Source organism: Lagenorhynchus albirostris, chromosome 1, assembly GCF_949774975.1.
Source record: "Lagenorhynchus albirostris chromosome 1, mLagAlb1.1, whole genome shotgun sequence".
Classification (NCBI taxonomy): Eukaryota; Metazoa; Chordata; class Mammalia; order Artiodactyla; family Delphinidae; genus Lagenorhynchus; species Lagenorhynchus albirostris.
In genome coordinates this window covers 10,832,162-10,856,345 of record NC_083095.1, presented here as the reverse complement: position 1 = coordinate 10,856,345, position 24,184 = coordinate 10,832,162, and the positions used below count along the sequence as shown (strand labels likewise).

Sequence of the window (24,184 nt, the reverse complement as noted above, 5' to 3'; positions counted from 1 at the left end):
TGGTTACTCGATTCCAAGGAACAGAATGCAGCGGAAACGATGCCGCATGATTTCCTCGGTTACATCATCAAAGGCGTACAGCTTCTACCTGCTTCTCAAGCTTGGAACCCTGCCACCATGCTGTAAGGAAGCCCAGGCCACGTGGAGAAACAAGACCAGCTGGGGACCCCTCCAGGAGCCATCCTCAGCCACCAGGCACGAGAAAGGGAGCCTTTGACGCGGCTCCAGCTCCAGCCAGCTGGTTACAATTGCATGGAGACGCCGAGCAAGACCCTCCTGGCGGAGCCCCGTCACCCCCCATAACTGCTGAGAGGAAAGGACAGTACACTTGGGTTGTTTTTTAACCACTAACTTTTGGCGCGACTGACTCCATAGCCATCGAGACCCAGAACAGGCAACGGAGCGACCTCTGTAGAAGTCAGGGAAGGCTTTCCTGGAGGATATTTGAGCTGAGATCTGCCTGAGCTGAGGTTAACTCCTTTGAGGGGATGCCTGGCAGACACGAGGACTAGTATGTACAAGAGGCTCCGAGACAGGAAGGAGCGAGGCCCATTCAAGGAGAGGAAAGGGGACCCCTGAAGCGGACTCTCAGGGATGGAGGAGGAGAGTTAGGCAGAGGACTCGGCAGGAAGTAATCCGGTGACCTGGAAGTACTTCCCCTCCTTACCAGCTGGGCCGCCGAGAACAAGTAAGTCACCCTCTCTGAGTCTCAGGCTCCTCAGGGAAATCGGGGCTGATACGACCTCCTACAAAGGAGTACGTGAGGATTAAAGGGGAAGAGAAGCACAGAGCTTCCACCTCAGTACCGGGGGCTGAGTACCAGTTCCTCCTAGTGTTCTGGCTGAGTAAAAAAAGCATTCTAGAACTTCCACAGTCCCATTTGCTTCTCTCTGTTAAAACGTGGCCCTTGGCACATAGGAAGGGAACCAGGTGGCCCCATTCCTAGCTCCACCACTGCTGTGTGACCTTTGCGGAGTCAACCTCTCTTCGGGTTTTTCTAAGAATAAAATGAAGGCGAAAAATCAAATCTATCTCAGTGCTTTGAGCTCCTTAAAGACAGGCACTATGGGAATGCAGGCTCACGCCTCTGTTCTGCCACAGCTATTTTTGGCCCCATCAGCCTCAGAAGCAGGTCTCGTGGAGGGGGTGTACATGCTCTTCCTTGAGGGCTGGTACACAGCTCCTTCCTCGGCCGCAGCGTCTGAGTCACACGCGGGGACGAGTGGGCCATCGCTGACATTTACAAAGTCGGCCCAGTCCTGAGCCCTGGCAGCTGCCGTGGGCTTTTTGGTCGGGCCCTCGAGCACGTCTATTCCTTTGCTTTGCCAGGGTTCACCCCTGCCCATGCCTTCCAGAAATACTTTCACCCAGGGACTCTGGGGCTGACCCCGGGGATCACAAGCCTGGTGACAGCTGCCCCTACTGGGGCAGGAGTGGTATTCTCAGTAAACCTTTTCTTTTCTGTTGAATACCTAGGGGCATCTACACATCCTTAAAGCACTCATTTCCTCCCTGCATTTCTAATCAGATGTTCCTTTCTCAGCAGCGAGGTGCCGGAACCACGTTTAAACAACTCCCAACCTGAACGTCAGTGACCTATTATTATAATTATTACTACTACTGTTATCATTAGTATTACTTATTAGCTGCCATTCAGTGAGTGTCACTTGGGTTCCAGGCTCTGCGCTGTGTTAACTTCATGGCATGGAATACTCACAACCGCCCAGCCCATATGCAGCGGGTATTGTCATTAGCCCCACTTTACAGATGTGGAAATTGAGGTTCCAAGCTGTTAAGGACACGTTGCCCAAATCACTTAGCTCATAAACAAGGGTGGACCCCAGATCTAGAGGGCAGGACAGCCAGGCTGAGCCACTGTGCTGTAACACCACTTTTAAGCATGTAGTTTCTGCCAAGTACAGGCTGTGTAATTTCCAGTCTTCGCTGCAATCCCTCCTGAGGTTAAGTACCATTAGCTCCATTTTACAGATGAGGAAACTGAGGCTGAGAGGGATGAGATGTGCCGAGGGTCGCAGAGCTCGGAGTGGAAGTGCTGCACGTAACTCCAAAGCCCCTTGACTTGACTGCCGTTCTCTAGGACACTGGTTCTCAAAGGGTGTGCCCTGGCCGGCCAGTGCATCAGTGTCACCTGATATATTAGAAATGCAAATCCTCTGGCCCACCCCAGACCGACTGAATCAGGAATTCTGGGGATGGGATTCAGCAACCTGTGTTTGGACAAGCCCTCCAGGGGATTCAGACCACACCTGCATTTGAGAATCACCCAGTCTAGCGCCTCCCACTGTTTGCAAAAGTTTACAAAGTGCAGCTGCCCTAGGCAGTCGCCACCTAAAGTGTGAAGGACGTGGGCAGAGCTTGGGAAACAAAGGGCAGAAACTGGAGATGCCGGTCAAGAATCTTCCACATCACAAGAACCCCTTCCAAGTTCCTTCTCGGTGGCAAGTAGGACTCAGGGCAAGGCTGTCTCAACAGACGTCCCAGGGCGGCTGGGAGGGGCAGCCGAGCTGGGGACCCACAGACAAATGTGGGGCTGAGCTGCCCCCGTGATCAACACGTTCTAGAATGGAGCTGGAGGTGGAGGGTGAGGGGACAGTGCTCTTGAAAGTTTCACAGTAAAACAAAATAAAACGTAAGAAATAAATTGAAAGACCATGTTGCCACTGCCAGAAGGGTGGCCCAGCAGTAGGTGACCCACCATCCCAGTCTGCCCAGGACTACAGGGTTTCCCGGGAGGCAGGGCTTTCAGGGCTAAAACCAGGAGAGTCCCGGCCAACCCGGGATACGTTGGTAGCCCGGAGCAGCAGGGCAGCAGCAGGTGCTGTTTGGATGAAGAGGGAGGCCTGCGTGGCCACAGGGAGGATGCCCAACAATTCTGGCAAACGTTTCTGGCTCTTCCTTTTACAGGCGACTTTATAGGTCTGTGTGAGTAGGTACAGAGGTTTCCCTGTGTCCTCTTTCTCCCTCTATCCCCGACACATGTACCGACGTCCACACTCCTGCAGAAGGACATTCCTGCAGCAGGGCGCCTCCTGCCTGATCCTCGGTCTCCGAACTCCGGGCCTTTGCTTCAGCCTCTCCATGGACTGTCCGGCCCCCCTGTGCTCCTGCCTATCTGAGGTCTACTTGGAAATTCTCCCATGTTGTCCTGACCCTCCCTTCCTGCCCTTTTTGGAATTAAATATCTTTCCCCCAAAGCACCTCTTTTTTCCCTAAGCCTAACACTCAGAGGCTGCTCCCTGTCAGAATGATTTTCCCACAATGGGTAGCAGCAATGGATACCGTTTCCCACAATGGTTAGCAGCAATGGATACCGGTCCAGTTTTCAAAAGTGCTTGCCACTTCCATGAATCCTCCAGTCAACCCCATTGGTGGGTGAAAACCTCACACCTAAAACTCAGGCTTAAGTTTACCAGCCCTATTTCAACCCTTCTACACCATTGGTGGGAATGTAAATTGGTACAGCCACTATGGAGAAGTATGGAGATTCCTTAAAAAACTAAAAACAGACCTACCGTATGATCCTGCAATCCCACTCCTGGGCATATATCTGAAGAAAACCATAATTTGAAAGGATACATGCACCCCGATGTTCACTGCAGCACTATTTACAATAGCCAGGACATGGAAGCAACCTAAATGTCCATCAACAGATGAATGCATAAAGAAGATGTGGTACATATATACAATGGAATATTACTCGGCCATAAAAAAGAATGAAATAATGCCATGTGCAGCAACATGGATGGACCTGGAGATTATCATACTAAGTGAAGTAAGTCAGACAGAGAAAGACAAGTATCACATGGTATCACTTATATGTGGAATCTAAAAGAATGATGTAAATGAACTTATTTACAAACCGGAAATAGGCTCACAGACATAGAAAACAAACTTCTGGTTACCAAAGGGGAAAGGCTGGGGAGAAGGATAAATTGGGAGGTTGGGATTAACATATACACCCTACTATATATAAAATAGATAACCAACAAGGACCTACTGTATAGCACAGGGAACTCTACTCAATGTTCTATAATAATGTATATGGGAAAAGAATCTGAAAAAGAATAGCTATATGTATATGTATAACTAATTCACTTCGCTGTACACCTGAAACTAACACAACATTGTAAATCAACTATAGTCCAGTATAAAATAAAAATTAAAAAAAAAAGTTTATCAGCCCTCTTATCATCATGCAGAGGAAGTGGCAGGGTTGGCGCATCAACCCAGGCTCAGGGTCTCAACCTCTCATGCCGTGTTCTCAGTCTTTTCATGACTCGGGCCCCGCCATTGAGAACAACTCTCTGTGGGCCTTCAGTGCACCCAACACAGGGCTGGACGCAGAGCAGGCGCTCGGCAAATGTTCACCAGGTAAATCAGAAGCCCTTGTGAGCGGCAGGGATGCAGGCACGCCTGATGACCAAAGGAGCAAAGGCTGGCATGTGCCTGGAGCCAGTGTATCCAGAAAGGTGGCAGGAAAGGACACTCCTAGACACACCCTCTGCAGATCATGGACCACCGCACCGTGAGCTCCCTGTGGGCAGGAGCTGCTCCTCTCTTGATCATAGCTGATTTCCAAGCCCCTGCCAGCACCTGGGGAGCTCCGTGCACACCTGCTGAAGCCCCGTGCCCTCTGGGAGAGGCTAATTCCTCAGGGATTAAAGAATATGCAGAAGTTGTGGATGTGGCCATAGCTCTGTCTGACATTACCGGGCAGTACTCGTGTGTGGGGTTCTGGGCTGAGCTCAGTGAGGACCAAGACAGTGTACAAAATACATTCTCTGCCACTGGTCTAATCTGCCAGGAACCCCATGGCTGTGGGGTGCATCCACTGTCCTCCTGCCCAGTGTCCACGTCTTCATCCTTGGGTTACAACCCCTCTACCTGGATTTTCCTTTCAGAAGCCACCACCCTCTTAACCTCTATCCATAAGCCTCAACTGTCAACCGTGGTCACATGGCCCAGGCCTGACCAATCAGCACATTCCATCTCGTAGGCCATCATGATTGGTTCAAGGATGGACATGTGACTCAAGCTGGTCTAGTGAAAGTCAGCCCTGGGTCTTTAGTTGAATGATTGAGGAAGAGAAGCTCTCCTTGTAGGGAGATTACTAACTGTAAGGTTGATGGAATCCTGGAGCTTGGAGCCACAGAGACTGGGCCTGCCTGAGAGAAAAGGTGACCCGGGAGAAATCACAAGAGAGAGATGGACACAGAAACCCAGTACCGTCATCATATAAGACCTGCTGCTGGAATATTCCAATACATGAGCCAAAAAACGAACAGCTCTCTCTAGTTTTTGCATCACTTAAGCCACTTCAAGATGGGTTTCTGCTACTTGTAACTGAAAAAGTCCTACCATAGAATCTGTAACTGAAAAAGTCCTACCATAGAATCAAACTACACCTGCTGTCCTCCAACCCAGAAGTGCTCTCAGGCCTCAAGCTCACAGGAGGCCTCCGTCCCCTCACACCTGGCACGGCCACCCGCCTCCCCTTCTCCACAGCCCCCCACCTGGCTTCAGGCCTTCATGGCTGGTCTGGGGCCTGAAGTATCTCAGTGGTCCCCTCTTTACCCCAGTCGGGTAGCTCACCCCAATCCACCCTCCACATGGTCAGGAAAGTTGACTCTGAAGCGGACGGTGTGGGATCGTGTCACTTCTTTGCTTAATACCTTCGTGGGCTCATCGCTGCCCAGAGTAGCGTTTCCTAAAGGATGGGGCGCGTGTCCCTGCAGGTAAGTGAGCTGGTATTGGATGACACGTGGACCTGGTGCTCAGACACACAGAAACATAGAACAAGAAACTTAGGCCCCTTTTGATTCTCTCACAAACCTTCTGATTTCTTTCCTGAGAAATATCTCCGCACGGGGCTACTACAGCTCTGCCACCAGTCTACCTACCACCTGCTGCGCTCCCTTTTTAGCAGAAAGAAAGGAGGCCTCGAGCTCAGAACCTTTCACGACAGGCTAGAACTTTAAAACACCGGTTTGTTTGCATTTGTTTTTATGTCACCTTCTACTTACGCAAGTGATTCTGGTTTTTCACTGATGGTAGTTATTAAAGTTTTCTTTGGAGATTAATTTGTATCAACACAAAAGTGAGTCTGTTTAAAGAAAAAAAAAATAAGGCAAACAACAGGAGGTATCTGGATAGGGGAATGTTTGGCAAACAGCGATTCACAGGATGAAATGTGATCTACTCGGCCAGGCACACAAGGCACATCACAGTCTGAGGGGCTTGGACCTCCCATGAGAAGTCCCATAGCGTCACACCTCCAAGCCTTTGCTCTCGATGGTCCTTCTGCCTGGATGCCCTTTCCCCACCACCCCTTCAATGACCTAGAACAATTCCATTTATTATGAAGACCCAAGTCAATGTTACTGTGGCTGTAGTTTGGCCCAGCCAGTCAAGGATTTCCAGTGCACCTGGAGAACAATTTCTGTGCTCTCTCAGGTCACTTTTTGGCGGTTGCTGGCAGAAGGCCTTCCTTGAGGCCGAGGGATCCCAGAGACCAGAATGGTCTCTCAGGTCTGTGTCTGGTACAGATGCTCGGTTCGCACAAGATGAACTGAACAGACTCTAACTGGCGGACGTGGATCCATTTAGGTACAAACACACCTGGAAGCAGCAGGGGCCTGGAGCTTGAATAGCAGAGGGAGAAGGAATTTCATGGAAGGGAAGGGAGTGAGGGGCCAGAGGCCTGAGGTGGGGCCCTACAGTACAGCCTAGGGATTCCTTCAGGAGAGAGAAGGAGGGTGAGCATCTTGGGATGGCAGGACCCTGCAGAGGCCGGGAGCACAGGGCCTGGTAGGCTGAGGTTCTTGACTTTAACTTGCACTTGCATCATCTCAGAACCTGTTAGGATGCCACTTCCTAAGTCCCACCCCAAAGGCTCTGACTCAGTGGGTTGAAGTGGCCCTGTGCAGTGTCACTTTAAAACGAATGCTTCAGGCGATGCTGAGGGCCACACTTTGAGAAGCACTGAGCCACGTGTGTCAGGGAAGAATGGAGACAGGTGGGGGCCTAGCAGACAAAGTGCAGAAACACATGGGAACTGCAAAAGATTCCACCAGAACACCGCATCCCTGCCTGCACACCGCAAGCTTGGAAACACGGCTTACCAGAGAATAAGCCTCGTCAAAGTTATTTAAAACATGCCCCAAATAACTCAACGGAGATGTGTTTAATGAGGTGGCTCCACACATGAGCTTGGGCATTCTATAGGCCGCAACTTGAGTGATCAAACCCGAATACAGAATCTCTTGTTAGAGGCCTTATCAACTGGCAATTGTAAGCAGGGAACTTAACCCCTACGGGTCAGGACTGAAGCCATTTCTGGCTAAAGAAACCCTCCTTTGTTTGCAATCAGATTGTTCAGAGATGAAATCAAGGAAAACAAGTGACGGGGCGGGGGAGGGGATGCGCGGGTGTGTGTGTGTGTGTGTGTGTGTGTGTGTGTGTGTGTGTGTGTGTGTGCGCGTGTGTGTGTGTGTGTGTGTGTGTGTGTGTGTAGCAGAACTTGCTGCAAATAGCTGAACGGCACCCGTGTAACTTTGCTCTCAGAGCCTCCACCTCGGTTCTATACTAATTGCTCCCTTACACATGAATTAAAATCAAAAAATGAAACCATGCTCATGGCAGGGGTATTTCAGACCAGTGCCCATGGTTGCCCCCCTTCAAGGTCTGGCCTTCGGAACAATCCAGGCAGAGCCACTCATCAAATGGAGATTGACTTTTATCTGATTAACCAATGGAGAAACATCCTTCTCCATCTCACAGGAACATTCTGTGGGAAAGGCGTTCTGCAGACTGCAGGGAAAAGTTGGGTCTTGGCTTCCCTCCTGCTCGGCCAGTGGAAAATTACAAAGGAAGCAAGGCTGCCCTCTGCTTCCTGGCTTCCCGGGAACCTGCTTCCCAGGTCCTTCCTGGGCCCCGGAAAACGCGAAGAGAAACCGGAACCAGAGCTGAGGCTTTACTTACCTGGGGCGGAGAGGAGTCGGGGAGGCGGCGGGGGCGGCGGGGGCGGGGGCAGCGGGGGCGGGGGCCGGCACTGGCAGATGTGTTGGCAGCTGTCCGTCACCTTGGAGCAGGACTTCCGGGGCTCCCCGTGTGTCACCTGCAGGAACGGGCACGGGCGCCCGAGAGAAGCCAATGCGGCATCTGGGAGCCCAAAGGGGACCACCCCGACGCACGCACCCCTCCCCAGACCTAGGCAGGAGGAAGAGCCAGAAACTGGGCTGGGTCGCAGGGAACAGTGTTACGCGGGGCTGGCCTGGAAGGGATGGAGACCTAGGTTGTATTTCCAGCTCTGTGGGACCGGGACAGTTGGCTTGGGCATTCATGAGAGGCTTCTAGAATCTCCCCATCGTGCAAATGAGGAAACTGAGGCCCAGGCAGGAGAAGTGGCCGCCTGAGGTTCTCACACCCAGATGGTGACAGGACACTGATTTTACCTTCTGCGTAACCTGACCTAACCGCTTCTCCCATCTGCCCGGCTACGGTGCAGGACCAAGCCCTCGCCTCCTCTCTGGCCACAGTTCCTGATGGCCTCTCTGTGTCCACTCTGGGCCAAGGCCCCCCCACCTTGGGGGAGGAACCTTACCCGGCCAGGCCTCTGCTCTGGTGGCGCACGTGACGAAGGGGAGCAGAGCAACCTCCCCAGTGTGATGCACGAGCCACCCGAGTGGCCTTGTGGGAAACACACCTGACCACACTGCCTGCAGCCCCCCGCCCCGCCACGCCCGGACGCTCACCCACAGCTCAGGGGAATCACCGGGCCACAGGGCCCTGCAAGGGAGGGCCCCCCTCCCCTCCTGCTCTGGCCTTCTGCTCTGCTCTCAAAGCCCTCCTTCCGGTGCCTGATGCCTGGTCATGCTCCCTCCCTTTGAGCACGCTGCTCCAGTGGCCTGGAATCTTCTCCGACACCTTTCCCTCTGCTTTACCCATTACTCAGCTTGGCCATCACCTCCTCAGGGAAGCACCTCTGACCGCCCCCGCCCCCACCAGGTCAGATCTCCATTTTACAGGTTCTCCTGGCACCGGATTTCACGCTGTGAGGCAGAAATCCACACGGGGGCGTTTACCTAGCTCAGCCGCCTATCTACCACTGGACTCTAAGGTCTATGGGGTCAGGGGTCAGGCCTTTTGTTTTTTCTCTCGCCATCGTAACACCTAAGGAAACGCCTGGAATTCACCAAAATCCACACCTCTTGATTCCTGGGCTGGTGTTCTTTCAACACCAGTCCCACTTTCCCCATCTGTAAACTAAAAAGGGGAGCAAAAGTGGGTTGTGTTCACCCAGCGGTTCCCAGCCTTTCTTGCACATCAGTATCTCCAGGCAGCTTTAAAAAATACCCATGCTCGAGCTTTTCCCACGCCAGTGAAGTCAGCATTTCTACAGGCGGAGCTGCGCATGCGTATTTGTTGAAGCAGCCCAGGTTAAACTATGTAGCCAGTGAGAGAACGGCTGGTTTAGACCAACTGCCAACATCCCTCTCTATGGCAGAGGGCCATAAACCTTTGAACCTAGCATTTTCTGCCTGTCCAGAGAACAGCTGATTTAAAGACATGAAGGAAGAGTTGGTGGTCACCCCTCTACTTCAGTGATGCCCACAGTTCATCTCTCTGGCTGTCATCTCCGGTGAGTAGAAACCCAGATCCCCAATTTCCCTGCAACCAGCCACGGAAGGCCTGCCTTTGGGGGCCAGTGCAGACCCTTTGCTGCACGTGTTCCAGGCCCGCAGAGAGAGCCAGGGCTCGGCTGCTCCCTTGCCACTTGGCAGGTGTGAACAGGATGGATAACGGCTACCGGAATGGCAGCAGGCGGTGGATTGATTTACAGCTCTGACTTAATATCAACGAGGCCACGAAGCTCCTGCTCACCACCTTTTAGTGTTTTTAAAGGACCACGGACTGCATTGCAAACTCTGGAAGGCAATCTTACCTCCCGCCGGGAAGAGCATCTCCTCAGACCTTGAGCCTTTTCTGTTATTTTACGGAGATGATTAACTCCTTAGATGTCATGGCAAATCCACTGGCTTCTCCCCCAGCGTAGTTGTCAGCCCTCCCATCACCATCTGGATTCTGACCTTCTAAGACCATGGCGGTTGCTCGAACTCTCCCTTCTCCCAACGGCTGGCCTCTGAGATTGCTTCTCCGCTGAAGTCTACCAAGTGTGCAAACCTCAAGCAATGCCATCGCCAAAGCAATTACTTTCCCACCCTCCGAGGTGCAATTTCTGCAAGAACGTTCAAGGGGAGCACGTTTCTTTAACCTGGCCCAACACAATGACCTATTTTCGTGAGAGGCTGTAAGGGCACATATGGATAAGAGTGCTTAATGTGATGAAATTACAGGCAGGGAAACCAGGGCCAAGTTTCAAGGCTGAAGTGGGGGAAGTGCAGGCGCACACGGCGTGTTAAACATCTGTGTCTCTCGTGTAACGGTCCCACTGAAATGCGAGCGGGCATAACTGCTTACCCAAAGGTCATCACAAAATTAGCGAGCCTGAGCAGGCTGTCCTTCTCCCCGAGGCGGGGACCCCTGGGGCTCCTCACTGGTTTGGTCCAGTGCAAGCCTGTGGCCGCTGAGCCTCCCTAGACTGACAGCTGGTTACACAGGTCCTTTATCCACTTGCCAACTTCTATGCATCCTTCAAACCCAGCTCTTACATGGCTTTCCCAGGCAATCTGTCCTGAACCCCACACCCCCCCAAATGAGACCCAGCTGCCCAGTGCTGCCTCTTCACCTCGTAAACCCTCCCCTTTGGGGCCCTTTTCCCACTGTTAATGTCCTCCCACACTAAGTTGTGAGCATCTTGGAGCAGAAAGGTAGGTGGGTCTGTGCTTTATCAATCCTAACTAAGCGTGACTTCCTGAGCCCTACTGTGTGTCAGTCATGGGAAACAGGCTCTCCTTTCGCCATGAGGATAATCAAGAGAGGTAGCTCTTATCATCCACACTTCCTGGCTGGGACGACAGGCTTGGCAAAAGCTAAGTGATTTACCAAAGTTGCACAGGGCCCGGCGTTCCGTTGGCGCTCAGTAAAAATGTGTGCCGGGGACTGTCTGCCCAGCAGTGGAGAAACATGGGATCTACCCCATCCCCCAGCTCCGGGTCCACTTTGGGATTCTGCGGGTCGGCAGTGTTGTGTTTAGACCAGCAGAGAGGAAACCTCAGTACCACGAGCTTGTCTCAATGCCTGGCTTGGTTGGTTTACATCCTGGGGAGTCTTACCAGGAGAAGAAACTTGCCCCTGAAGTCACTTGCTCTTAGCTAGACTTAACCAAGAAGGAGCAGAGGCCCAGAGAGGTCAACGACCCGCCTAAAGCCGGGATCGTGACTTCCTGTGACCACTTTTTATTCCGGTGTTGCCATCTCCTACCATCCCGTCCCTGCTCTGCAGCGTCCTCCTGGGACCAGAATCCTGAGGCCCAGAGAGGTTCCGCAATCACTGGATTTGGTCCCTGGCACCGTGGTCTGGGGGACACAGTGCTGTGGAAGCCAGTTCCCACTTCTGGCCAACCAGTGTAGCTCTCTGGCCCAGTCCTCCTAGATAGTCCTTGAATCCATCCACCTCTCCTCACTCCCAGTGCTACAGCCCTAAACCAGGACACCATCACATCCCCCCCTGGGTAGCCCTGCCTCTCTCCTAGCGTTGCCACATAAAATACAGGACACCCTGTAAAGTTTTAGAGAAACAACAACATTGTTTAAGTATAAATATGTCCCAAATATTGTATGGGATTATACTTAACGCTCAAGAACGATCCATTGTTCATCTGAAAATTGAACTGGACCGCCTGTATTTTTATTTGCTAAATCTGGCAACCCTACTCTCACCAGCCCCTGTGCCCCTGGCCTCGCCCCCTCCCTGAATCCAAACTTTGTGCTGGAGCTGGACTGAGATTTCTAAAATGCCAATCTGAGGTTGTGTCGTCTCTTGCTTAAAACTTTCCACGGCCCCCAGAGCCCTCAGGATCAAGTCCAAACTGTAAGACACGATGTTAGTGGCTTACAACAGAGGCCTCACCCGCGTTCTTCCAATGCCCTGCCCTCTCCTCCCACCTCGGGGCTGTTCCCTCCTCCGCCTGGACACTTCACTCACGCTTGCATCCTGACTCCTGATTTCTCCTTGTCCGTGTCTCAGCCGAAGCGCTGCATCCGCGAGGTTTCTCTGAATCCTCCACAAGCTCCCGTTTCTAAGCTATTTGCTCCTATTGAGCACTCCTGCCTATTATGACTTGTCTCACAATCTCTCCGGTGCTAGACTGTCAATGCCATGAAGGCAGGGACCCCTAGATCCCTTGCACTTAACACGGGAGGCCTGGCAAACAGTAGGTGCCCAATAATTGCAGCTGACTAAATAAGTGAAGCTGTAATGACTGACCACAGGGGCAGGGGGTCGGCATCGCCTGGGTCTGGGATGGCTCCTCATTGCCACACAGAGACCCACAGGCCCGGATCAGAGCCTGTCTCCATGACAATTGCTTTAGGGGGGCGCCCACAAGGATGATGGCTTCTGGCATCTTTTATCGAGACAGTAACTCGATACTGTTACAGCGCCACAGTAACTTGATGAGACACACTCCTGTCACACCTAATAAATTCGCCAGCCTGTCATCCTCTTCACTTGCAAAAAAAAAAAAAAAAAAAAGGACTCAAGTGGAAGTGAACTTAGAAGAACCCTAAATCACAAAAGCTCAAAATCTCAACTCCAGACACATGAAGGAAAAAAGGGAAGAGCCTCAAGAGTGCCCCCACCAACCTTGTGGCCATTTAATGTCATCTGACTGTAATGATTAAGTTTCTTATCATCCAGGCAGCAGCCAGAGGCTCCGGGCTGATCTCAAGGTTGGAACCTGATGCTTTGAGGGACCACAGACCTCTTGCTTCACCAATTATTGTGCTGGTCTCACCCTTCCAGATGTTTACGACTTAGAGGGATTCTTCTGGCAAAAAGTTCATGAAAGCACAGATAGATTTCTTTATATTCAAGAAACTCCTATGACGTGACAAATGACACTCTCTCCAATTAAAGGGAAACACATGGCTTTGTGCACTTTGATTTTTCCTCTTCTCCTCTCTCTTCTGGTTTCAGCTCTTTTGCTCAAAAACCAAATCCATTCCTTCCAAAGCCCCTTTTCCCTTGACTTCTCAGTCCTTATCATTTGTAGATTAATCTTTCCAGTGCCTCCAGCCAAGATTTTACCCGTTCTACTTGCCTGGAGGATTTCTTTTCTAATTGATTTTCACAAAACTTGATTTGTATTGAGTAAACAGCATCTGAAATACACACACACAAACTCACACACACATTTGCTTGTGTGAGCACTGCCTGGCTGAAGAACACTGCTAAAAAACGAAGCTACTTTACAAAATCCTTTCTTTTGGTGGTGGGAGTGGGTAGGGAGGTGGTGGAGCTGCTGTTTCTATCCTGCTAGTTCCTGCAGAAAATTCCAGTCCTTGGAGATTAACCACATCATCATGTTGCTCTCTGTACTAGCTGAAAAAGTCTCCCAGAAGAGGGAAAATTGTAAACAAACGAATACAAAAAGGAAGTGAGCTTAACACCTGAGGTTCAGCTAAAAGTTGAACGAGAGAAACTGGTCCCAAACCACCCAAGTGTTTCGAAGTGACAAAATTCTGAATCCCGAGGAGGCACAGCTGAGTTTAATAACTGCCGCTTCACACATTAAACAAAGCTGTCAAATTCCGAAAGGAAAACAACTGTGAGTGACACAGAAGCAAGCCAGGGAAGAGAGCACAAGAATGGCCTGGCGCTGCAGCAGGGGGTATGCCCCTCCCCCACTCGAGCTCTCCCCTGAGCTGGCTGGTTCCAGCATTAGAGCCCCTGGTTCTCTCCAGGGCTCACCAGGGCTGCCATACAAGCAGGACTGACCACCCTGGTTCCCAGCAACGCCCCGTCACTTGGGACAGCTCATGAGCCTTGGCAGCCTGGCAAGCAGTGTTGCTCAATCCCATCTTCTCTGGACTGTCACCTCCTACTCAGGGCAACTACCTGAATAGTCCCCAAGCCCCAAAATGCCAACAGAAGGACATGAAGCTGCAAACACCCCAGAGTGGGTATTTCAATGACTGAAATGGTAAAAATGCTGATCAAAACCATTCAAAATTGTTGATCAGACTACGTAGCAATCAACAGAGTACCTGGCTAGCCAGACAGAGGAGTGACGTTACTATTACTAACATCAATAATAGCAGCACCAGCTACCATTTAGCGTTTATTATGGTTCAGGAGCTGCGCTAAGTAATCTTTATCTCATCAAGTACTTATAATAGCACAGGGAGGAAGAAGAAACCAGAGCCCAGAGAGGTTAAGCGCACTGTCTAAAGTCCCCCAGCTGGTAAGGGGCAGAGCTGGGGCTCAAAATTCAGAGCTGACACCAAAGTCCACCTCTTCACCATTCCACTGTACTGCTGACTGTGTGCATTCTGGGAGGGACTAGGGACCATCCCATCTTACCATCTCTCTGACCCTAACACAGGTCACTCGAGTTGGTGGCTACCTGGTCTCTGCCCTGGGGACTGGGGGGCCCGGGGTGAAGATTCCATCCTCAGGCAGTCCTTCTAGATGGACAGCTCCTTCTTACATTCCCCCACCAGTGGCCACCTCGCAAAACCTGTCCACATCCTCAACTCTACTACCTACAAGAAACAACCCCTTCTGTGTTGAAGTCCAGTTTAAGAAGGCTAATATGAAGCTTACTAGTGGCTCTGATGGGAAATAAAGAAGGTATATTCTTGGTATCATTTTTCTTTTTAACTTTGTAAAAGCTCTAAGGTTTCTTTGTCTGCATTTCTGCAATAGAATATTATCATCAAGAAGGCATTCCCTCAGCCCTTTCTGTTCCAAGGCGCTGTCCTGAAGGCCTCAGCAGGCCAGGACCGAAGCCTCCTTCAGGAGTTTCTTATCTTTTCAGAGCGAGAGTATGCATCCTTTCTCTTCCTAAACTCTTCCCAGGACCAATCAGAGGGGCGATTTCAGGAAGCCAGGGTCGTGGGAGTGAAGTGACAACCACCCCCTACCCGGTCCTGACCAGGAGGTCCTCAGGCGCGCGCAGCCCGCGCCACCGCTCACCTGCACGAAGCCCCAGAGCGGGTGGAGCGCGCAGTGCAGCAGCAGTGAGGGCCAGCAGTAGCCACGGCGCAGCACCAGGTCCCGGAGGAGCATCTCGGCCCGCGGCACCCGCTCCCGGGGCGAACTGTCAGGGGAGCAAAGCTCGGGTCAGGCAGGCGCCGCCGGCACCACCGTGGTTGCGCACCCGCACACACGTAGCAGTCCCGGCTGGGCGGGCACGCCCCGCACCCTGGGGCACCCTCGTAAACCAAGCCTGGCCTTTCATTCCAGCTTGCATCCTCGCTGACCCTTCATGCACACTCACAGGGGCCGGCATCCAAGAACTTACAGTCCGTCGTGGTGCACGCCCCCGGAATCCTGCGCGCAAACCCTGGCCCCATGCACACCTCCAGAAACAGCCAGGCACGCTTACCGAGGCCCGTGCACCTCCCCAGAAACAGCCATGCACAACTCTCTCCCACTGAGAGCACACTTCAAACCCGGCGGGCACCATTCACCCTGCGTGCACACCCACAGAAACGGCCGTGCACACCCACCGACTCCTGCCCGCACGCTCGCTGACCCCGCATGTACACGCTGCGTGCACCCTCTCTGCCCCACCGGCCCTCACTGCGCACACTGCAACACATGCACCTCAGTGCGCGCCCCGTTTGCCCTCGCGCTCTGCCGAGCCCCGGCCTTCGGCCTCAGGGCAAGAGCTCCCCCCGCGTCTCCATCTCCGCCCGCACCGCTCCGGGGCCTTACGCCACCTTGCCTGGCGGCGGCCCCAGCCGATCCTCGGCGCGAGGAAGGGAGGCACCCGCTCCCCCCCGCGGCAGAATCTGTTCCCGAGCGGCCGGACGGCCCCCATTTAAAGCCAGCCGCCTCCCCAGTCCCCCGCCCTCTAGGCGGGGCCTCGGTCCTCACCCTGGTGACTGCGCGGGCGCCTGGGGGCTTCACATGCCTGGGAGGAGCGCCGGGCACTGGAGCAAAAGTTTGCGCGCGGTTTGGGCCTCCGGGGCGGCTGAGCCGGGGGCCCCGGCAGGGCGCGCTCGCACGGAGCGCAGGGCGCGGTGGCTCCGGGCTGCGCCTGGCCGCGCGCGGGGCGGGAGGGGCTGCACCCCGCGCCCAGGGCCGGGGCGGGCTGCCGAGGCGGAGGCGGAGGGCGGGGAAAGTCTCCTCCTAGCCGCCTGGAGCGGGCGGTGCGTGCCCTCCCCGGGTCCCCGCCCTCCCCGGTGGCGCCGCGCGGCTGCCCGGGGCGCTGGTGTGCCCGAGCTCCGGCCGCCCGTCACGCCAACCCGTGAGAAGCAGCGGCTAGAGGCGCTGGCCTCGAGCGCCTGTTCTGGCCGCAGGGCCGCGGGCGGAGGCGAAATAAATAATGCACGAAAAAGGAAAACAGACGTGAGCCGAGCCAGAGCTCGCCCGCCTCCCGCCCGGGGCTGCGCTCCCGCCCGCGCTCCCCGCCGCCGCAGCTGCCGCCAGCGCCGCTGCAGTGATTCCTCGTCTCCATCTAGTGAGGCTATTGTGTATTGGGCGCTTAATAATTTATTTATCCACCCGCGAGGCAGACTCCAGCTCCCGAGGGTCTTGCTCCTTGCCTGCCGTCCCCCCCCCACCAAGTTTCTCCGAGGGGGCGGGAAAGGAGTAAGGACTGACTCGTGGAGACCCCTTTTTGCGCTCGATCCCTGCGGAATCCCTCCCCTCCTCCACCCCATTCGGACGGTGCCGAAGGCGCCCCGGTTGCCCGGGCTCGAGGTGCAGGCCGCCACTCTCGGGGCCAAGTGCTGTGTTCTCCCCGGGCGGGGGGACCGTTCCAGCAACACGGCTGCACCTTGGAAGGAGTTGCCGACGGCCCTGGGGAGGATCTCTCCACCACTGCTTTTCGTCAGCCATCTCAAACTCCTGTTTGAGGCGAGATTATCAACAAGTCGGTGGCGAAGTAGCGCGTTACGTTTCTTTCAAACAAGCTGCCCCGGGCCCCGCCAGGCCGCACCACAGGTATGCATGGCCTCCGCTGGTCGGGTGAGAGCACCTGACGAGCGCTTTGATTTATAGAGGCGCTCTCCAGAGCGCCCCCGCCCCCAACGCATGGACAATCCTATTTTTAGGTTGGGTGAAGGAACCAGGGGGTCAGGACAGAGAGCGGAGAGTCAGACACCATAGCTCATTCATCGAAGGAGCATTTACTTAGTTCCTTTCCCCAATCTCTCTGGGCACCCTTAAGTCACCCCCTGTAAACACACACTCTATAAACTGCTCTGCAAACCGGCTTTCAGACCAATTTCCTAGCGACCTCTTTCATACTGAGGGCTGACCCGAGGCTCTTCTCCATGCAAACTCCGTAGAGCCGCATCTGAACCAAGGAGATGTTTGGACACAGTCGTGAACGAGGCCCTGTCCCTTCCCTCCAAGAGCTTGGGGTCTGATCTGGGAGACAGATAACAAAACCAGCCATTCCACTGTCCATTGGCATTCTGCTGTCAGCTGTGGGTGACAAAAGCACTACAAGGGGAGGAGAGAGCAGTGAAAACTCTGAAATGTGAGGTGTTTGCAGCTTCATGTCCTTCTGTTGGAAGGAGGGTCAGGAAAGGCTTCCAAGATTGGGTGACCAGCCGGGAGTGGGGGAGTATTTCAGGCCTTGGGAACCCCCTGGGCAAAGATGTGGAGATGCTTGTTCATTTGTTCATTCATTCCATACATAGTGTCTGGAACACCTACTAAGGGCCAGACAGAGCATTCGATGCTGGGTATACAACAGTGGACAAATCAGATCTTCTTGTTGCCTTTAAGGGGCCCATCATCGTGGGAGGAGGGACGGGGAGAAAATATAGGTGTCGGGGCAGGAGGGGCTTCCTGGATGACTTGCTTTCACCCGGGGTTTGAAGCAGGAGAATGAGGCACAGAATGAGCCCTGTTGGTCAGCTGAGGTCAAAATAACACGGTATTTTAATGCCTTTCCACTTAAGCTGGCCAAGGTATTTTGTTCAGTCCACAACTTCAGTCTTTAGATATGACAGCAGCCCCTGAGGTTTATATGGAACACTTTGCTACTTAAACATGTTCTTAAATCACATTCTAATTCAGTTCTTACACTTCTGTGGGGTAAATGTAATTGCCCCATTTGACAAGTTCGGAGATGCGACTTTCCCAGGATCACACAGCTGCTCACCTGGGATTCAGAAGTACTGGCCCCAACCAGAGGTCCAACACTTCAGGAGACCCTAGGCAGGCTGTGCCTCTTGGAAAGCCTGCATCATCCATTCTGATCTTCAGTATTCCTGTCCTGGACCCAGTCTACGCACCTCCTGAGTGTCAGCTGGCTCCACGTTCTCCCAGCCCTCCTAACGCCATGGAATATCACACCTCTGTTACGGTGAAGACCAAGCAGCCCATGGTACCTGGGATCTGCCTACCAGGGCAGTAACTCTCCTCGAGAAATGCAGGGGCGGGCTTCCCTGGTGGCGCAGTGGTTGGGGGTCCGCCTGCCGATGCAGGGAACGCGGGTTCGTGCCCCGGTCCGGGAAGATCCCACATGCCGCGGAGCGGCTGGGCCCGTGAGCCATGGCCGCTGAGCCTGTGCATCCGGAGCCTGTGCTCCACAACGGGAGAGGCCACAGCAGTGAGAGGCCCGCGTACCACACACACAAAAAAAGAAATGCAGGGGCGTTAAACCTTGCAGCAAATTTTGACGAACAAAAGACAAGAGATGGGAGGGAACCAGCATATGGACAGTCGTAGTTCCATTTGGCCTGTCAGGAGATGTCCAGGAGGTGTGATTGAGTGACTGGCAATGTTTTCTTCCAAAGATGCAGCCACCTGGATAACCCACAGCCTTGTATTTACTGTCCTCCTTCCTTCCTTTACTTCCGTTTTCTTTTCTTTTTCTTGTCCTAGAATTGTAGCCCTCAATAAAGTGTTAGCAAGCAAGCATTGCTTCATGCTTTGTCTCCTAAGGAACCGGGGACAATGGGCACCACAGGTGGTCCAGAAAGCAAGTCTTCAGGGTCAGACGTTGGAGCTGGATTTCCCGTCTATCTGGAAGCCATAGGGGCCCCATTACTGACGGGAAGCAGGTCATAATCACGCATATATTTGACATTACTATTTGTAAAGCTTCACCTCTGGCTAAGCGAGATGAGATGTGGGTAAAAAGCAAGGCTATGGGAGGTCAAGTGGCCACTGTGTTTGATCAATGATAATCATAAAGACTGTGAGGTTAGATGGCTTCTTCTGACAGCACTGGAGATTTTGCAAAAAGAAAGTGATAGGGAAGCTATTTGCCAACTTGAGGCATACTTTGTGAAAGCTTTAAGGACACTCTCATCTCTTGACATCCACGAGACACCTGAACAATAGGGCCAGGATCTGACTGTAAGGGTGGCAGAGCTGGAAAGAACACTACACGTGCAGCCACCCAGCTGTTCACATCAGGGCTCTGATAGGGAAAGAGTTGGACCTTGTGATCTAGAATAGGAATATTTGGGCGAACAAGCCTGAAAATCTTAGGTCTGCAGGGGGAAGTGGCTCAGCTAATTGTTTATGGAAATAACAATACTGAAAACTCAGGGGCATGGAGGTCAGGTAAATAGTCAATGGATGAACTCATAGGGGTGGACACAAAGGGTACGGATGGTCCTGCCTCATATTCATACTCACCAGGGAGTGTCTATTGCCAAGGAGGCTCTCAGCAATCAGTTGGACAGGATGACCCATCCTGTGGAAGTCAGCCAGCCTCTCTCTCTGGCCATCTTAGTGCTTCCCTGAACGATGGCTTGGTCTGCTGAAGGCTGAGCCGTGGCATCAGCTTGGAGACAACAACTTGTGGGGTTGGGCCATTGTTCTCCTGGTTGCATGTGAGTTGATAGATGTGTCTCCAACAGCAAGAACACACGAAATCTGGGAACAAAGGAGTGAAGTACGATTGGCCCCTCTGAGCCCACCTGTCAGAGAGATACCTGCAGACTCTGTGTTTTTTGTTCCTGCAAATGTAGACACTAAGCGGTTAGCGGTCTTGGCTCCTAGAAGCTGATGCCTCCACCAGTGAACACAGAAAGGGATGCTCAAAACTGAAAGCCGTAAGTTCTACCTGGGCACCTTGGGCTTCTCTTGCCAGTGGACCAGCAGTCAGAGAGAGGAGTTGCTATACTGGCAGGGCGGTCATCCTTGATTACCATGGGGATCTAGGCTTGCTGTTACGCAGTGGGCACGGGGAAGAGTATATCTGGCTACGGACTGAATTTTGTACCCTCCCCCACCCTGCAAATGCGTATGTTGAAACCATAATTCCCCAATGTGACTGTATTTGGAGAAATGGTCTTCAGGAGGAAATGAAGGTTAAATGAGCTCATAAGGGTAGGGCCCTAATCCAATAAAATTGGTGTCCTTACAAGAAGAGGAAGACAGATGAGAGCTCTCTTTCCTTCCCTCTGCATGTGCTCAGAGGAAGAGCTCTGCAAGCCAGGAAGAGAGTTCTCACCAGAAACCGACTCTATGGACCTTTATCTGGGACTCCCAGGCTCCAGAATTGTGAGAAAATGAATTTCTGCTCTTTTTTTTTTTTTTCCTTTTTTTGCAGTACGCGGGCCTGTCACTGTTGCGGCCTCTCCCGTTGCAGAGCACAGGCTCCGGACGTGCAGGATCAGCGGCCATGGCTCGCGGGCCCAGCCACTCCGCGGCATGTGGGATCCTCCCGGAGCGGGGCACGAACCCGTGTCCCCTGCATCGGCAGGCGGACTCTCAACCACTGCGCCACCAGGGAAGCCCAATTTCTGCTCTTTAAGCCACCCCTCCTGTGGTATGTTGTTATGGCAGCTCGAGCTGATACTCTGGGATTCTCTGGAGCTTCTCTGCTCAGAGATAACATGAACGGGCAGTTAAGACATCCAAAGACCGTCCAGGTAAGAACCCCGGACCAGCTGAAAAGCTGGCCATAGAAATCTAGAATGGGAGGTGTAGCGGGGGGAGATGATGAATATCAATTATGGCCCTAGGACCAGCTGCAGCAGTGGGACTATAGCTTGGCTTGCTCATCTTTTCTGTCTTGTTAGGAAGTTACAGTTGGACTTGTACCTTCACTCTCAAATTGATGGCATTTTCTTCTCAAGTTACTTGCAAATAGCATAGAAGGATGTGAACAGTTCTGAGTAATGCAGGGGGTGGACTCTATTAGACCACATTTAGGCACCTAGATTTGTCTGGCTCTACCTGCTTCCCTACTCTGCTCCCTGGAGAGGGCGGCCAGAGCTACCACCATCCCATCTCCTATCACTGTGGCCATCTCAGCCTCCCCGCCTTGGCAGAGCTGAGCTTCAGTGTGGCCTCCATCATGCCCACTGTAGGAGGGGTCCCAACAGCAATGGAGGGGACCAGACTCATGGAGGTTTGGGCTCCTACTACCAATCCCATACTCAGACGAAGCCCCACACCATGGTGGATGGGATCCGACTCCCAGAGCAGCTATCTGTAGGGGCCAAGGAAGACGACCTGAAAGTGTAGAGAGTTAAGTCTCTGTGATACAGACTTGGATCAAGGAGAGACAGGGTCGGGAAAGATGTGGGAGATGATCCATCACCCTTTCTCCATCCGTGGTTCCATCTCCATCTGGTTCCATCTGGCCTCTTCGAGTCTGTCTTGTGTGACTAAGCAGTTGGCTGTGTTCCCCAGCAAAGCTGTGGCCAGACCAGTGAAGGGCCCACATTTTCTTTGCCTTCCTTCCTTCCCTACCTCCCTGCCAATTTCCCCTTGCTCTTTCTGACCTAGAAATTCGCTCCCCCCACACTTGTTATTACCTCTGCTTTACTTCCGGTTCCTGGGGAGTTTAGGCTCAGACAAGTTCTTGGAGGGTTCATGGGCTCTAGAGGGTGTGGCCACATGCATAAAATGAAGTAGGACACTGCATTCCTACTGCAGCCTCTGAAGGCCCACAGCAAATTCAAAGGGGTTCCTTAAGCATCCAGATGGTCTTCTTCAGGTCCCCACTCCTGTGCATCCAGGCAAGTTCTAGGTGGGAAGAGTCTCATGAGGGTTGAGAACACCAGCTCTTGAGCCAGACTGCTTGATTCTTATAACCTGTGGAGTCTTTGTAGAATACTCTAACCTTTAGAGCTGGCCTCTACGGAAAAAAAAAAAAAAAAAAAGGGCTTCCCTGGTGGCGAGGTGGTTGAGAGTCCGTCTGCTGATTCAGGGGACACGGGTTCGTGCCCCGGTTCAGGAAGATCCCACATACCGTGGAGCGGCTGGGCCCGTGAGCCATGGCTGCTGAGCCTGCGCGTCCGGAGCCTGTGCTCTGCAATGGGAGAGGCCACAACAGTGAGAGGCCCGCGTACCGCAAAAAAAAAAAAAAAAAAAAAAAAAAAGCTGGCCTCCTTTTCTTTGTCTATCAGGAATTATAGTATTTAGATAGAGTTAGATTGCAGAGTTCTTGGAAGGATTAACTGAGATAATTCATATAAACACTTAGCCTGGCACATAATAATTGCTCAGCGAAGGAGTCTCTAATTATTTTGACGGATAAAGGCGCAAAAACGCTGCCCTTTTGCAAAAGTGCTAATTGGCATCAGGAATCTTTTTAAGTAAAACACAAGGAAACAAAGGAAACACTTTATGACCAGTAAAAGAGCCCTCATTGAACCATGAAGTTATGCAGGGTAATTACGTCTTGAAATACTGCAAATAAACACAGTTATTGAAAAAGACATTGGTGGTGTCCAAATCGTTCATTACCTCTGCTTGAGTGAAATATGGAATCGTCTATGTCACGTTTGATAGATCAGCTGTGACTCTGTCCAGAGAGGACATTTTCCTGATTGCCCTCGTATCGGGGGAGCGGGAACCCAAGTCTCTCCTAGGTGTTGTCCCAGACCTCACTGGTCTTTCTGAGGTTGGTCCCACACTCCAACCAGTGACCTAAGAGCTGAGCTGGATTCATTACAAGGGCTATGTGGGCAGATTTGCCTTGCCCCAGACTCTGAGTTAGGCCCTTTCCCCAAGAACATTTTGGTCTAGATTTCTTGCAGCCAGACGTTTGGACATGGAGGAGAGTCAGGAAGAAGCCCGGATTTTAAACTTTTGTTTAAAACCACTTGTATCTTCCCTCATTTGTTGTCCTTTCTTAAATCCTAAGAAAGGACCAAAACTTTGGGGGAAATTGTCAGGACTGGGCATGCTTGGTGGTGCCGCCTGGTCCAGTGCCATTTTCCAGTGTCACAGGAGAGTCCACACAGGTATGATCCAAGAGGACGTTTGATTGGAACTGCTCGGGGGGCCACCCCTCTGGCCCAGTGGGTCAAGTCCAAATGCCAGCCCAGCTGAGAGAGCTGGCTTCATCTCTTCTCTTCCACATGCTGGGCCAAGCAGGAGCCGTCAGGATGAAGGAGATAGATCTTCCTCCCCAATTTCTCACATTCTAGTAGAGGGAGGAGACACATACATGATTCCTAAGCTGCAAATAGGACCGTTTCTCTTCTCTGCTTTCAAGCCCCCAGAAGACTCTCACACAGCGCCCAAGCGTCCCCAGGCCCTGCCGCTCCGCACTCACTCCCCTCTTTGTCCTTGGTGCTCCAGCACTTCCTGCTGTTTCACATCTCCCAGCTCTGCTCACGCTGTTTCCTGTGCTGAGAATCCCTTCTCCTCCTGCCAACTTGGCTAATTCCTATACAGTTGTCCCTGTCTCCCTTCTCCCGATCTTACACACCTCTCCATCGTGGCACTGGAATTATCAGGACATGGGCAGTCAGGGATGCAGCAGGGCGTGGACTTAATGGAAAGAACTCTGGTATTGGGGTTGCTTGACCAGGGGAGGAATCTGGAAAGTTCCGTTCAGCTCTCTGAGCCTCACTTGTCCTGTCTGCAAAACAAGGGTGCAGACATTCACCTTGCTGGGCTACAGGGGGAAATACTAGAAATAACGCATGTAAAGCGTAGAGCCCAGTGCCTTCACAGCGCAGGCCCTCAAGAAATCCTGTCTGTTCCGCCTAGGTGCAAGTTTGTCTCCTCTCCTAATTGTGCGGGCCTTGGGGGAAGGAGCTCTGTTTTATTCATCTCTGAGTTCAGACACCTGGCAGCCCCCCACGTCTAACAGGGGCTC

At 52.7% G+C, this 24,184-nt stretch overlaps 1 protein-coding gene across 2 annotated transcripts in view; it reads right to left on the bottom strand.

Annotated features, from left to right (window-relative positions):
• The window catches only part of PRIMA1 (proline rich membrane anchor 1), a 61,155-nt gene extending 45,225 nt beyond the window's left edge, over window positions 1–15,930 (bottom strand). For both annotated transcript variants that reach the window (XM_060165729.1, XM_060165739.1), the window contains exons 1-3: window positions 15,870–15,930; window positions 15,121–15,244; window positions 8,002–8,137 (exon numbers count right to left, since the gene is read on the bottom strand). In XM_060165729.1, coding sequence (XP_060021712.1) covers window positions 8,002–8,137; window positions 15,121–15,213 — 229 coding nt within the window. In that variant the 5' untranslated portion in view covers window positions 15,214–15,244; window positions 15,870–15,930. The remainder of the gene's footprint in view (window positions 1–8,001; window positions 8,138–15,120; window positions 15,245–15,869) is intronic.
• Between the last annotated feature and the right edge of the window lie 8,254 nt (window positions 15,931–24,184).